The following is a 12,574-nucleotide window of genomic DNA, read 5'->3' as shown; positions in this document are numbered from 1 at the left end:
AAAAAGCAATTCTGAAAGAATAATTCAATTTTTTAAGTTCATATCTTTAAGTGTGTTAAGAAAACATTTACATTTATTAAATGTGTGAAGCTAGTGACTCTGTCCAAGTGATTGTATGTCTTTATATAGCGCCCACAGGTGCACAAAAAGTGACAATACAGTAATACATGTGCAAGCAAACAAAAATCATACAATTGGACATGAAATTCCTGCCCCAAAGAGCTTACAATCCAAGTAGTATGTTGGGAAGACTTAAGCTGCATCCACGCAAGCGCAGAGCGTGCTTGGCGCATGGCGCGTTTACTTTTAATCTTGATCTTCACGCTCAAGCGGTGCGCGCAGGCACTTACGCTCTCCAAAGCTTGGTGCTTGGAGAGAGTTACATTTGAGTTTCGAGCGTAGAGCAGGGTCACATGAGCCTTCTCTGACCAATGACAGCCCAACAACCAATCCCCAAAGCAGCCTGTAGCCAACCAATCATAGTGCAACACATTTCCTGCATGTGAATTGAGCCACAATAAACTTTTGCTTGTGTGCATTACTGCCGGGTTGACACAAACACCACACATCCCTTCCCCCTTCCCCCTTCCCCTCTTCCCCCTTCCCCCTTCCCCTTTCCCCTTTCCCCTTTCCCCTTTCCCCTGCTTTTATATACCATACCATGCAGGAATTGAATCCTCGATCGTTTCATATACCGGTCCCCGGCTCCAATCACTACACCACAATGTGGGTAGATAATTATCCTCTTAACAACCCTATAGAGGTTTGTATGGTGTATTCTAATTGGGAGATTTACTGCAATGTTAAGGTTGTTTAAAAGTCAGAACATCCTCTGTGGTGTAGCAGTTAGAAAATTGCACTAGCATATGAAGTATCAGGGGTTCAATACCCGCCTGGTGTAGTATAATTGATATATTATTATATTACCAGTATATACTTTATGAATTGAATCCTTGATTTCTCATATACATGTCCACTTCTCTAAGCACTGCACCAGAGGGAGATGTACGTTTGTATTTTCTCAGGGTCGGCCTCAGTTAAAGGTGGCAACCCCGAGTACTGCTTATTTTTGCTGCACCACATAGGAATAGATAATTGAAAAATTGAAATGTTTCAGAAGTGTTCCAGAGAGAGTCCTGGAGAGAGGTGAGAAGGGGGGGGAGAGAGGGAAGGGGCAGGGGGTGGAGAATGGAGGGACACACACACAGACACACCCCCCCGCTCTGCTCTGAAATTATTGTAGGACAGCCGAGTGCTTATGTCTGGAGAGTTGGTGATGTCGCCGCTCTCAAGCATGAGCGCACTAAGCGCTAGCGTGGATGCAGCCTTACAGAGACAGCAGGTGAGGGAATAAGTGCAGTAGATGGCCACAATGGTTGCTAGGAGCGACTGTGGGTGTGAGACGGTAACAAAGAGACTAGGCTATTGAAACACTTAATTTAAGAGGTGAGTTTTAAGTTTGACAGAGGTGGAGAGAAACGGTGATAGGTGTATACAGCGTGAGTTCCACAGGTAAAGAGGCAGTGAGGGAAAATGTTTGAGGCCTTTCTTTAGAAAGCTTTAGAGGTGAAAGGTATGGAAAAAAAGACTGTAATGGGTCGAGCACAGGAGACGACAGGGGCATAACAAGAAATCAGATCTGATATGTAGGGAGGAGCAGATGAGTGGAGATTCTTGAATGTAAGGAGAACTTAGTACTTGATCCAAAACTTGATGGGAAGCCAGAAGATTTAAGGAGGAGACTAGAATAGCCGGTTTTGGGAGAAAATGAAATTATTCGAGCAGCAGAATTTTGGATATATCGCAAAGGAGAAACTTGTGAGGCCGGAGGCCTGTTAGCAGTATGTTACAATAATCTAGACGGGAGAGGATAAGGGCATGCATTAGTTTTAGCAGTAGATTGACAAGAGGAAAGAGTGGTTATCGGCAATGTTGTGGAGGAAGTAGCAACAAATTTTAGCAACAGTAAGGAGGGAGAAAAATATCACTCCTAGGCAACGTGCTTTGGCGAGAGGATAGATGGTAGTACCGTGCATGGTGATGGAAAAAGGGGATATTATGTCAATGTCACTGGAGACCAGGCATTTACACCTTTTTACCAGGATCATACATTGAGCAAAACAGGTAAATGAAATAAATTGTAAATTTATTCACAGGAAAAGCAGACCCACAATGTTACACAAACTACATAAGAAAAGACACTTACTGGGCGTCTGTGGGTGAAAACTAGACTTTCCTAGGTGCAGGGGCTTCTAAATCCAAAAGCTTACCCTAACAGGGACCTAGCCCGAAATGTCATGGAACTGAAATCAGCCTGGAAATCCAGACGTCACCGCTCCCCTCTCTTCAGATGATTTGAATTTACTTGCTGGACTTGGTGCTTAGAATCTACAAATCTGATTGGCTCAGAGGGTTATAATACTTCCGAGTTTCATTCCCAAAACCTTGCAGCCAATCCGGGTGTGGGAGTTTCCTAACCAGCTAATCAGAGCGATGCTGGTCTTGCGAAGCCAGGCAGGTAGGGGTGCTGTATCTGCCACGGGCATGTGCAAGGTTGCCACCTCAGCCACTTGCTATTCAGAAGCCCCATGCTGGGTTGGGCTCCTCAAAGTCTGGTGGAGAAAATGGAAATTCGGAGAACTTCCATTCATCCCAGGACGTGGGTACTGGCTCTTACCTCCTGCCCAAATGGTCTTGACACCTCAGACATCCTCTGTGGCTTTCATCTCCGATGTCCTGTCAGACTTACAGGCACCAAGTTGGTAGCCCCAGTGGGCTGTCAGAACATTGGTTCTGAAAGTCCCAGCTCATTTACTGTGACAAAGCATATATGTACTTAACACACTGTTAATAAAATATACACTTTAAAAACCTAAGTCTATCTAGTATGGGAAATAGAATAAAAAGCTGCACTTTATTTTTCACTAGCCATATTCCCCACACACTATTGCAGACTTAGTATGGATTCTAAGAATCCCCTCACAACCTTATATGTATGGTTGGAGCACCTCAGAACCCCCATACCGGTTCTGGGTGACCTGGCACTTACTGGGTATCTCCCTTAACGGTTTCAGGGACACCACACATCCCTATGCCCCTTTTACCTTTCTGGTCTGTGCAGAAGCTGGGAACGCTTAGGTGGTGAGTCGCGAAAGCGTTTTCAAGGGGAGGTATTGCCGGAACAATGTGCCTACTTGTATCACTCATGATTCCTGAGTACATTTTTGGGGTATCCAGCAACTTTGGAACCCGGCTACCTAGGCACATTTTGACAACACTTTCTCCACAAAACCCCCCTTGAAACCCATACCACAGCAATCTCTGCTTGCTGGCACTCCAGGAAAGGTAAAATCACATAAAATACTTTATTACTAGTAGACATTACAGGTTATGCATGTACAAACCCTGGGCTCAAGAGCTGACACTATGGAACCCCAATACATGGATCTGAGGTAACCAAACAGGCTTAAACCTTTATTGTGAGCCTGGTTACACCCTCACAGCCAGTTTTAGGGGGAATATGAGGAGCTCAGTTTCAGACATTACGTTTAAGGAGGAGCACCATCAACAAGTTATAAGCCAAGAGGCAACCAGAGACTTGGAACTGGATTGCAGGAGTGAGGGTAGGGGGTGGATAGATATATTTGCGTAAGATAAGGCCAAAAAAGTTGATTAGGTCACCAAATCATAGTGTGTAGAGAGAAAAGGAGAAGTCCCAGAACAGAACGTTGATTGACAAGTTGTGCACTAGGAGCTGTATTTTTGGGTTTTTGTCTGCCCAGAGCTACATACATTGCCAGTGCTATACAATAGAAATAATTCTATTATCCTAATGATAAAGTCAAGAGGTTAGATCTAAGTGGTCGGAAGGCTATTAGCTTGTAATTCCCTTGTAATTTCAGCAATTAGTAAAATGTTCTGTTACAACACATAGAAAAGGGGACAAGACCAATACCTTTGTTTTTCTGTTGCACTTGATGAATTGCTTTCAAAGGGTTTGGGGAAAGCCATGTACTCTGTCTTTCCAGAAGTGTTTTGCTCATGTGGTTGGAAAGGCTCATCGGGTTGAGAACCAACATTACGGGTGAAATCTCGAAAACCAGGTTGAAACACAGGAGTAAAGTTCATACCTGTAACAAAAAAAATTGAACCGCAAATGTATATCTAAAAAAATAGGCGATAGAAGACACATTAGCAAAAAAGTGTCACCCAACTCTAAAGCACACCATCTGTACCAAACACAAATGTTTCAAATGGTTTGTAAAAGCTACAACAATTTTAGGTACTTGGAAGTAATAATGTTCTATTTTCCATATATATTTGAGGAAAAAAAACAAAAACATGTATGCAAGCAACACTGTTTTCACGCAGATGATACATAAACAAGTCAATGCAGGGATATAAATGGGCATAGAGATTCACTTTCAAGGCCTACAAGGCGGTTGTTATGAAAGGAGTCTTCCTACACTTAAGAACTTGTCAGCAGTGTATGTCAATCACAAAATCGAGTAACGGAAACATATCTTCTAACACATCTATGCAGGTTAATCAAGAAAAAAAATAAAAATAAGAGTGAATATGGCATTTCATTTCAACAATGTTTCTGTAGTTTATAATGCGGCTTTAACATAGCATTTTAAAAGAGCAAGAAAGAAAAACTATATCTAACCTTATTCTGCAAAAAAAGTTACAGTAAATCTCGAGTTTACAGAATGTCAAGAAATATGTTGAGCTTCTTAAAAACTCTAATCTGACCTCAATAATACAACACACGGAACAAATGCAGAGAGAAATGTTGGATTAAAAACTGTTGCTCGGTATCACAACTTTCCTGCAAACTTTCAACATTATGCCCTATGCCAGGGCACCACCAACCCTCTCCCAATGACCCCGCCACGTAATTTTGACGCCGCATTGCGTCACATGACCTCGCAGTGTCACTTGACGCCGCGTCGCTGAAGACCTGCAGAGAGCAGGTAAGTGAGTTAGAGGCCTCACGCCTCCCTCGGCATTTAGTTTAAATGCTGTGGGGAAGAGCGCAGGGCTTCTGTGAACACCCATGCCTCCCCAACAAAATTGTCCCGCCCTCACAGTTTGCGCACCGCTGCCCTATTCAGTCATGTGTAAGCAATTTGTGAAAGAATAAAAAGTTTAAATTAACGCAGTCAAATACCTGGTACCATGCTAGGGACATTGGCAAATGCAGGCATATTGAAGAAGTTCATAGGTGGATGAAGGAAACTGTAGGGAGTAAATACAGTGGGAGATGTAGGTGGTGGCATATTGCTGCCTCTCTCCTTTCTCGGGTGGCTATCTTGATGACCATTTTCCTGTTGCTCACGCATCAGATCATTTAACATTTGCTTAATCCTGTAAATGAGAAATCTGTTAGTGAAGTTTAATATTTAAATGTGTACAGACAGACGGACAGACACCTTCCCAGAGATCTTCCATTTACAGCGATTGCAAGCCTCTTTCTCCAACAAATTTTCTGTCTTTTAATTTCCCTTGGAGTCAAGTCTTTCTCCAACAATGGTAATTTCTTCTTGTGATATGTCCAGCTCACTGTCAAATTCTTCACCCATGTGATGTCACGTATGTATGCATGCATGCATATTAATGTGCATAGCGCTTCACAGCAGTAATACACGTGACAAGCATATAAATAACAAATAATACAAATAACAGATCATGGGAATAAGAGCTTCAGACATAAAAGGAACATTTAGGAAAAGGAGTCCCTGCTCCGAAGAGCTTACAATCTAATTGGTTGGTAGGAAGAACGTACAAAGACAGGAGGAGGGCATTCTGGTAAGTGCGCCTGCAAGGGGCCAAGCTTTATGTTTGATGTGTAAAGTATCAGCCACGGAGCTACTCATATGCTTTCTTAAGCAGGTGTGTTTTTGCCTTAAATGTGGATAGAGAGGGGGCGAGTTGGATATTGAGGGGGGGGGCATTACAGAGGTGTGGGGCAGTCAGTGAGAAAGGTTTAAGGCGGGAGAGGGCTTTAGATACAAAGGGGTAGAGATAAGACATCCTTGAGTGGAACGCAAGAGTCAGGATGATGCAAAGCGAGAAATTAGGGCTGAGATTTAAGGAGGGGCAGAAGAGTGTAAAGCTTTAAAAGTGAGGAGGGTAATTCAGTGTGATATGGAATTTGATAGGAAGCCAAGCGAGGAACTTCAGCAGGGGAGACGCCGAGACAGATTTAGGAAAGAGTAGAGTGACTCTGGGAGCAGCGTTTAGGATAGATTGTAGGATAGGATAGAGGCAGGAAGGCCAAACAGCAGGAGGCTACAATAGTCGAGACGGAAGAGAATTAGGGTCCGAGTCAGAGTTTTAGCAGTCGAGCAACAGAGGAAAGGGTGTATCTTGGTAAATTTGTGGAGGAAAATATGACAGGTTTTAGCTACCTTTTGAATGTGAGAGGTGTCGGGTGTGACACCTAGGAAGCGTGCTTGGGCTACTGGGTGAAGGATAGTACTTCCAAAAGTAATGTGGAAGGAGGCAGTATGGCCAGGTCTAGGAGAAAGTATGAGGAGCTCTGTTATTGCTATGTTAAGTTTAAGTCGGCGGAGGGCCATCCAGGATGATCTAGCAGAGAGACATTCAGAAACTTTGGTCTGTACAGCAGGTGTAAGGTCAGGGGTAGAAAAGTAAGTGTGTTCCATCAACAGAGGTGATCTTCGGGTAATACCCAGCATACATCTCTGTCCATACTTTGCGTTGTCTGAAGCTTCTGAATTATCTTTGTATTTAGGATCAAAGTTTCACATCCATATGTGAGCACAGGCAGAATACACTGGTCAAAAACTGAGGCACAGTAGAAGGCTCGCTTGAAAAATGGTCTTGTTTCTTCCAAACACCCTCCATCTCATCTGCATTTTCCTGTTGATTAAATTCAAAAGATTCTTATCCCATGTGATTTTCTGGCCAAGGTAGACAGTCTTAGACTTCTATTCCATTTATTTCAATCTCTGCAGTTAAAACACATTTGGTGATCACTTTGGTCTTGCTGAGATTCCTATACATATATTTCTTAAGTAACAGAGAAGATTTGGAGAGTTTGCAGATGTGTTGCTGGAGGTCTTCTGAACTTGTGGCAAAAATAAAAAATGTAATTTTTAAGTCGTAGGTGGCTCAAGAATTCACGGTTGATTTTGATTCCTTTGTCTTCCCAATGAAATGTCTTGCTGATCTTCATCTTGCTTTTATCTTCATTTAATCTAATGGTTGATGTTATGTTGCATTCTAGTAAATGTTCTTTATAATATCGATGTACGTTTCATCAACGCTTGCTCAATGCATTTAGAACTGCTGAGCTGTACACAGAATCAAAAGCCTTTTCGTAATCGGAGTCCTAAGTCGAGTGGTAGATTGTGTTCCTTACTTTGGGAAATTACTTTTTGTACGACTTGTGTTGTATCCACTGCAAAAACCTGTTTGTTCTCCAAGCTGGGCGATATACAGGGTCTGTTGTAGCCGATTAGGGAGCATCTTTTTAAAAATGTTGTGAAGTGATTGCACTACAGATCAGTCTACTTTCAGTCCTGGTCTTTCTTGTAGATGAGAACTATGGCATTTCTCTGGAATTTTCCTGTTCTTCAAGCAACATGTTAAAGTTATGCAAGAATTTTCTCTACTGGTTATTTTTTCAAGAGTTCAGTTGCAATTCCCTTTTCCCTGGGAGCCTTCTCAATCTTCATACATTTTATTGCTTTTGCCACTTCTTGAATGACGCATGGTACATCATTGGGTGTTTCTTTCCACTCATCCTCTGCTGCATTATGCCCTGTGTGATCAGTGTTCTGGTACAATTTCATGTAGAAGTTCTCAACTCTCTCTATAATAAGTGCAGTGTCTTTTATTATTGATCCACCTTGTTTAAGTGTAATGATTTGCTTCGCCCAAATTAGTCGCGGTTTGCATATTTGAGCTTTTATCTTCGATAGTCTTCATCACCATATCAGTTACATTTTCTTACATCTTCTGCTACAGTATACTTTGCGGGTCGTTTTGCACAGATCTCAATTTTCAATTCTTCTTGCATCTTGGGATTGTATAATTTATTGATCTGTTTTAGATATTTTTTTAGCTATTCCTCCACTTTCAACTACAATCTTGATAAGTCGTTCGTGATTGTTGTTAAAGTATCCCAATGCATGTCGAGCAAGCTGAAGTGAATTTTCAGTTCTAGTTGAAATTCTCTGCCGTTATTCTTGAGGTTCTTGCAGTCGATTGCCTTCTTTTTAAAAGCAATTTTCTTCTGTCCATTCAGATCTAATTTGAAGCGAACCAATCGGTGATTTCTCCTTGCGTCAAAATGGTTGAAGATGGCAGTCTCACAATCACGTGTTTCTTGTTAAACAGGATATAGTCTATTTAATTATTGATTCCATTGGATCCATTCAATATCCATTTTCTATTTGGATTTTTCTTGAATTAATTCATGATTCATGAATTGTATCAATCTGTCTCCATGTTAATTCCGGTTACCGTAATCATCAATACCTAGTCTTTCTGCTGGGCACAAATCTTTGCAATTAAAATCTCCTATAACGATCTTTTTGACAATTTCCTTTGTTTTTAAGTTGTTTGATTTAATGGTAAAAGTCTTTCAATTAATTGTCTTTATGACTTGATTTTGGGGCATACACTTAAATTATTTGACACATGTATCTCTGTCAAATGAATGGTTGCTATTTGCAATGAGCTTTCATACTGCACTATGTTGTTTCTCCATCTCTTGTTAATGATGAAGCCTACTCCACTGATCCTTCAATTTTCAGTACTTCTAATACTATAATGGTCCGCTTTTAAGGTTAATCAGGCCTTCATCTTTTCTTCTCACTTCACGAAGGCCATTTAATCTTTTAAAGTTAGTCTTACAGTTCTTGCAGTGTTCCCTCACAGGAGACAGTTCAGCAGTTGTCGGTAAACAGATGTGGGTCTGAACAACAGCGTTCGTTTTACCTCTAGGGATTCTTGGTACACGCTGCCTTCATTCTAATGCGGTCAAGCCCAGGGACAATCTTATCTCTGGAGAATGAGGGCAATTGCTTTTCCTTATTTGGGGGTTAGGGCCTCATTTGCATGTTGGCAAGTACCTCTCCCAGTTTAGTCAAGTATATTATAAGAAAAAAATGTGTGTGGTGCTCTCAAGACAAACCGTATAGCAAAAATGATATATAGAAATGGAAGACAACCCTTAATAATTGATATAATTAGATGTCTCTAGGATGCAGCCCGGTAAAAAACTAGCCCACAAAGCCAGGTAGTAAGGAAAGTATCAATAACACATGCAGGTGACCGGTAGATGAAACATCCTTAGAACAGACATAATGACATGGAATAAACTCACTTGGGAATCTTCATCCACCATAAACAGCAAGTCCAATGTATCCAGTGTCCTTTGTCAGGGTTGAATGTGCGTCCGTTAACAGGGAATCTTGATGCAGAAAACGAAGGAGGAAAAACGAAGCACTATATTCAGCTGTAAATACAGCCATGAAACCAACAGGAGTACGTACCAAAATAAAAGCTATTTAATGGGTCAGAACAAAGTAACAAACACACCTACGCGTTTCGGACCTCTACAGTCCTTTATCTGACCCATTAAATAGCTTTTATTTTGGTACGTACTCCTGTTGGTTTCATTGCTGTATTTATAGCTGGATATAGTGCTTCATTTTTCCTCCTTCGTTTTCTAGTGAAGTATATTGTTCATGCTTTCATAGTATGGTTAAACATACATGCACAAGTGCTACTAAATATCTTTTTGAACACGTTGCCACCTTCCCGCCACTTTGAGGCAGTGAGAAGATATGGACAGACAGTGGGACACCCCTCTCGTAACTTTGGCGAACTTGGCCTAGGTGCACAAATAATAGTGGTGACCATACATTCTGATAGAAGATAGGCACTCGCAGGCATCTTAAATTAAGTCCAAAAGTTTTATTTATAGCATCAATACTGAAAAATGTTTGCACTTGATTTAATGTACCAGTGAGTGCCTATATTCATTCTAGCTATTTACTGTATATAAAAAATAAACAAAATAGAAGCCACATTAGCAAAACAATGAGACAGACAGACAGACAGACAGACAGACTGCAAGTATAGGTGGGTACAGACAAGGGAGTAGCAAAAAAGCATATTGGGGCTACTGCTGCTTTTAATCAATTGAAGAAATTCCAAAAATTGCTTCACATTGTAGCTTACTCCATTTAAATGAAGAGCACAACACCTTTCATACGTCAGCTTTGTTATGGTCACCCCAAAAATATATTTTTTATTTTACACTAATGGTATTCACTCACACCCACCTCTGAACATTGTTTTGTTGCCATGTAAGTTGAGTGTAGCACTGATTCAGCTGATGCATTAGAACGTGCACTTGTGGCGAACCCACATTATTTGGAATTACACTGTAGGGACTTGTAAGCAAACTCTGGAGTAGATAGGAGAGAGTCTAAAATAAAATGGAAGAGATTATTTTTTTTACACGTCATTTGCCAAAACAAAGAATAAATGTTTTTGGTTTTAGGTCAGACAGTATTGAAGCAACAATTAGTCAACTCCTTGCAGTCATGTTACATATAACCAAATCGTTACATTAAATGTGCAATTCATATGACTATTTTAGATGACATTTGTTGTATTGCAATTTTCCAATAAATCCTTTTACATTAAGAGATACCCATTAATGCAAAAAATGTTTCACAGGATTGCATTTAGAATGTCAAGACATACAACAAACATCTCTTGTGAGCCCACAAAAAAAGAAAACCCTAAAAAGAAATCTGAACATAAAGTGGCTCTTTAAATAAAACAAAAACAAAAAACAAACTAGCTCCTCCAATATGAGGCCTCCGCTCTACATTATATTCCGCAGCATAACCAGAGGGAGAGCAATTAAGAACGTTACAAACGGGAAGTGGGTTCAGAAGCTCTTCATGCTGGCTCTCTCCAATTATATTTTTGTAGTCACAAGTTGAGACAGTTGTGTTTGGGAATTCCCACTGAAGCCACTTGAAATGCGGCTCCAATTACCAAAACCGAATCTCTGCATCAACAAGAGATTCTAACTCCCATTTCATGGTACCAAAAATACCCCAAAACATTGAGACACTCCATTCCTGTTTAAGTATAAACGAGGCAACATTTGACGTTTAAACTATTTCATTAGGTACCAAGAAACCCTACAAAGTAATGTCCTTAAAGAAATGCAAGGACTTCTACAAAACAAAGTTTACAACAATTTTGATAGCACTCAGTTCATAAAAAGGTGAAATACAGGCAAAAATTCGGTTCCTCGTGCCAAGTACAGCGTTAATATCTTAAGTAACATCTGGGAATTGACTGAATTTGCTTTTACTGTAATTGTAGCATAGCAGTAAAAGGAATCACTTCATTTAGAAACCCATTAATATCAGTCCTATGAGCCGCAAAGTCAACCCATACCATCAGAAAAACCTTCTGATAATACGATTCATGGACTTCCAAATAGTGCCAAGGAGATCAGTCATTGTTGCTGGAGTCTATCATAAAAAACATGCAGTGAGGAGACTATTGTGAGCTCTTGATCAATGTTTACTTCTTAGATTTGTGAAGATATCGGACAATAAAAGGACCATTACGAATGATACACAGTAACTTTACAGAACACATTTGGGTCGTTGTATTACTTGACATCATGCAGGTATTGAATATAAAAGCAAAAGTGTATGTATGAGGAGTCTGGAAAGATAAGATCTAGATGTCACACAGAACACCAGTAAAATACCTGCTGATCCTGCATTAATGTCTGACAGATATTGGTGCTAAACTCAAGTTGTTTCTTCAGCTGGTTTATTTGCTCCTGCCAGTGTTCTTTCTCCTCCACTTGAGAAAGCTCAGACACCCATCTCAGGTTTTCCTGTCGTTGCATGCTGATATTCTGCTGCTGTCTTGTTTTAGGAGAGGGACGATAATTGCCATCAACTGAAAATGGACGTTGGTTTTTCCAGCTGAAGAAAATAGCATTAAACTTTAAAAACAGTAAACAAAGTTTGAATTTCCACCTCATTTATATTATAACCATAATGTAATGTAATGTAAATCATGATTCTTAATGAAATTCCATCTGTGATGCCCAAATGAGAAGGTTGGAAATTAACACATTGGTCCATGTTTAGAGGCTCTGCACGTGTCCACAAAAAGGGATGCAACCGTGCAATTTGTACACCCAACATTGCCCAGATGCTGCACATTTTGTTTTCAAATATAATTTGTTTAAGAACTATTCAATTTAAGGTCCAGAAGATGAATTCCGGGTGTAGTAGGTGACGGCAATTCTGGGTGGATTAAATGTAAAAAACAGTAACAAAACTAAAATACTAACCCGTTCTTGCTGCCCTTTGAACTGATAGCACTCCGACTCATGCTGTTTGGAGGATAACAGACATTTTCGCTGAAGGTGACATCTTGATCTTCCTCTTCCTCTTCTTGATTTGCCTCTGAAAGGCAGCCATCGTCATCCTCTTCATCAAGTTCACACTGTGTGGAGCCTCCCCAAGTTGCCATTGTTCTAATA

The 12,574-nt window shown here is 40.5% G+C and overlaps 1 protein-coding gene across 7 annotated transcripts in view; it reads right to left on the bottom strand.

Moving 5' to 3' along the window:
• Nucleotides 1-12,574, bottom strand: part of PCM1 (pericentriolar material 1) — a 77,191-nt gene that overhangs the window by 23,869 nt on the left and 40,748 nt on the right. For all 7 annotated transcript variants that reach the window (XM_075610096.1, XM_075610094.1, XM_075610090.1 and 4 more), the window contains 5 exons: nucleotides 12,383-12,568; nucleotides 11,786-12,008; nucleotides 10,326-10,471; nucleotides 5,174-5,370; nucleotides 3,956-4,130 (listed from right to left, as the gene is read on the bottom strand). In XM_075610096.1, the coding sequence (XP_075466211.1) occupies nucleotides 3,956-4,130; nucleotides 5,174-5,370; nucleotides 10,326-10,471; nucleotides 11,786-12,008; nucleotides 12,383-12,568 (927 nt within the window). The remainder of the gene's footprint in view (nucleotides 1-3,955; nucleotides 4,131-5,173; nucleotides 5,371-10,325; nucleotides 10,472-11,785; nucleotides 12,009-12,382; nucleotides 12,569-12,574) is intronic.

The sequence above is a fragment of the Ascaphus truei genome, chromosome 1, assembly GCF_040206685.1.
Source record: "Ascaphus truei isolate aAscTru1 chromosome 1, aAscTru1.hap1, whole genome shotgun sequence".
NCBI lineage: Eukaryota > Metazoa > Chordata > Amphibia > Anura > Ascaphidae > Ascaphus > Ascaphus truei.
The sequence above is the reverse complement of the archived record's forward strand: the minus strand, read 5'-3'. Positions and strand labels throughout refer to the sequence as shown.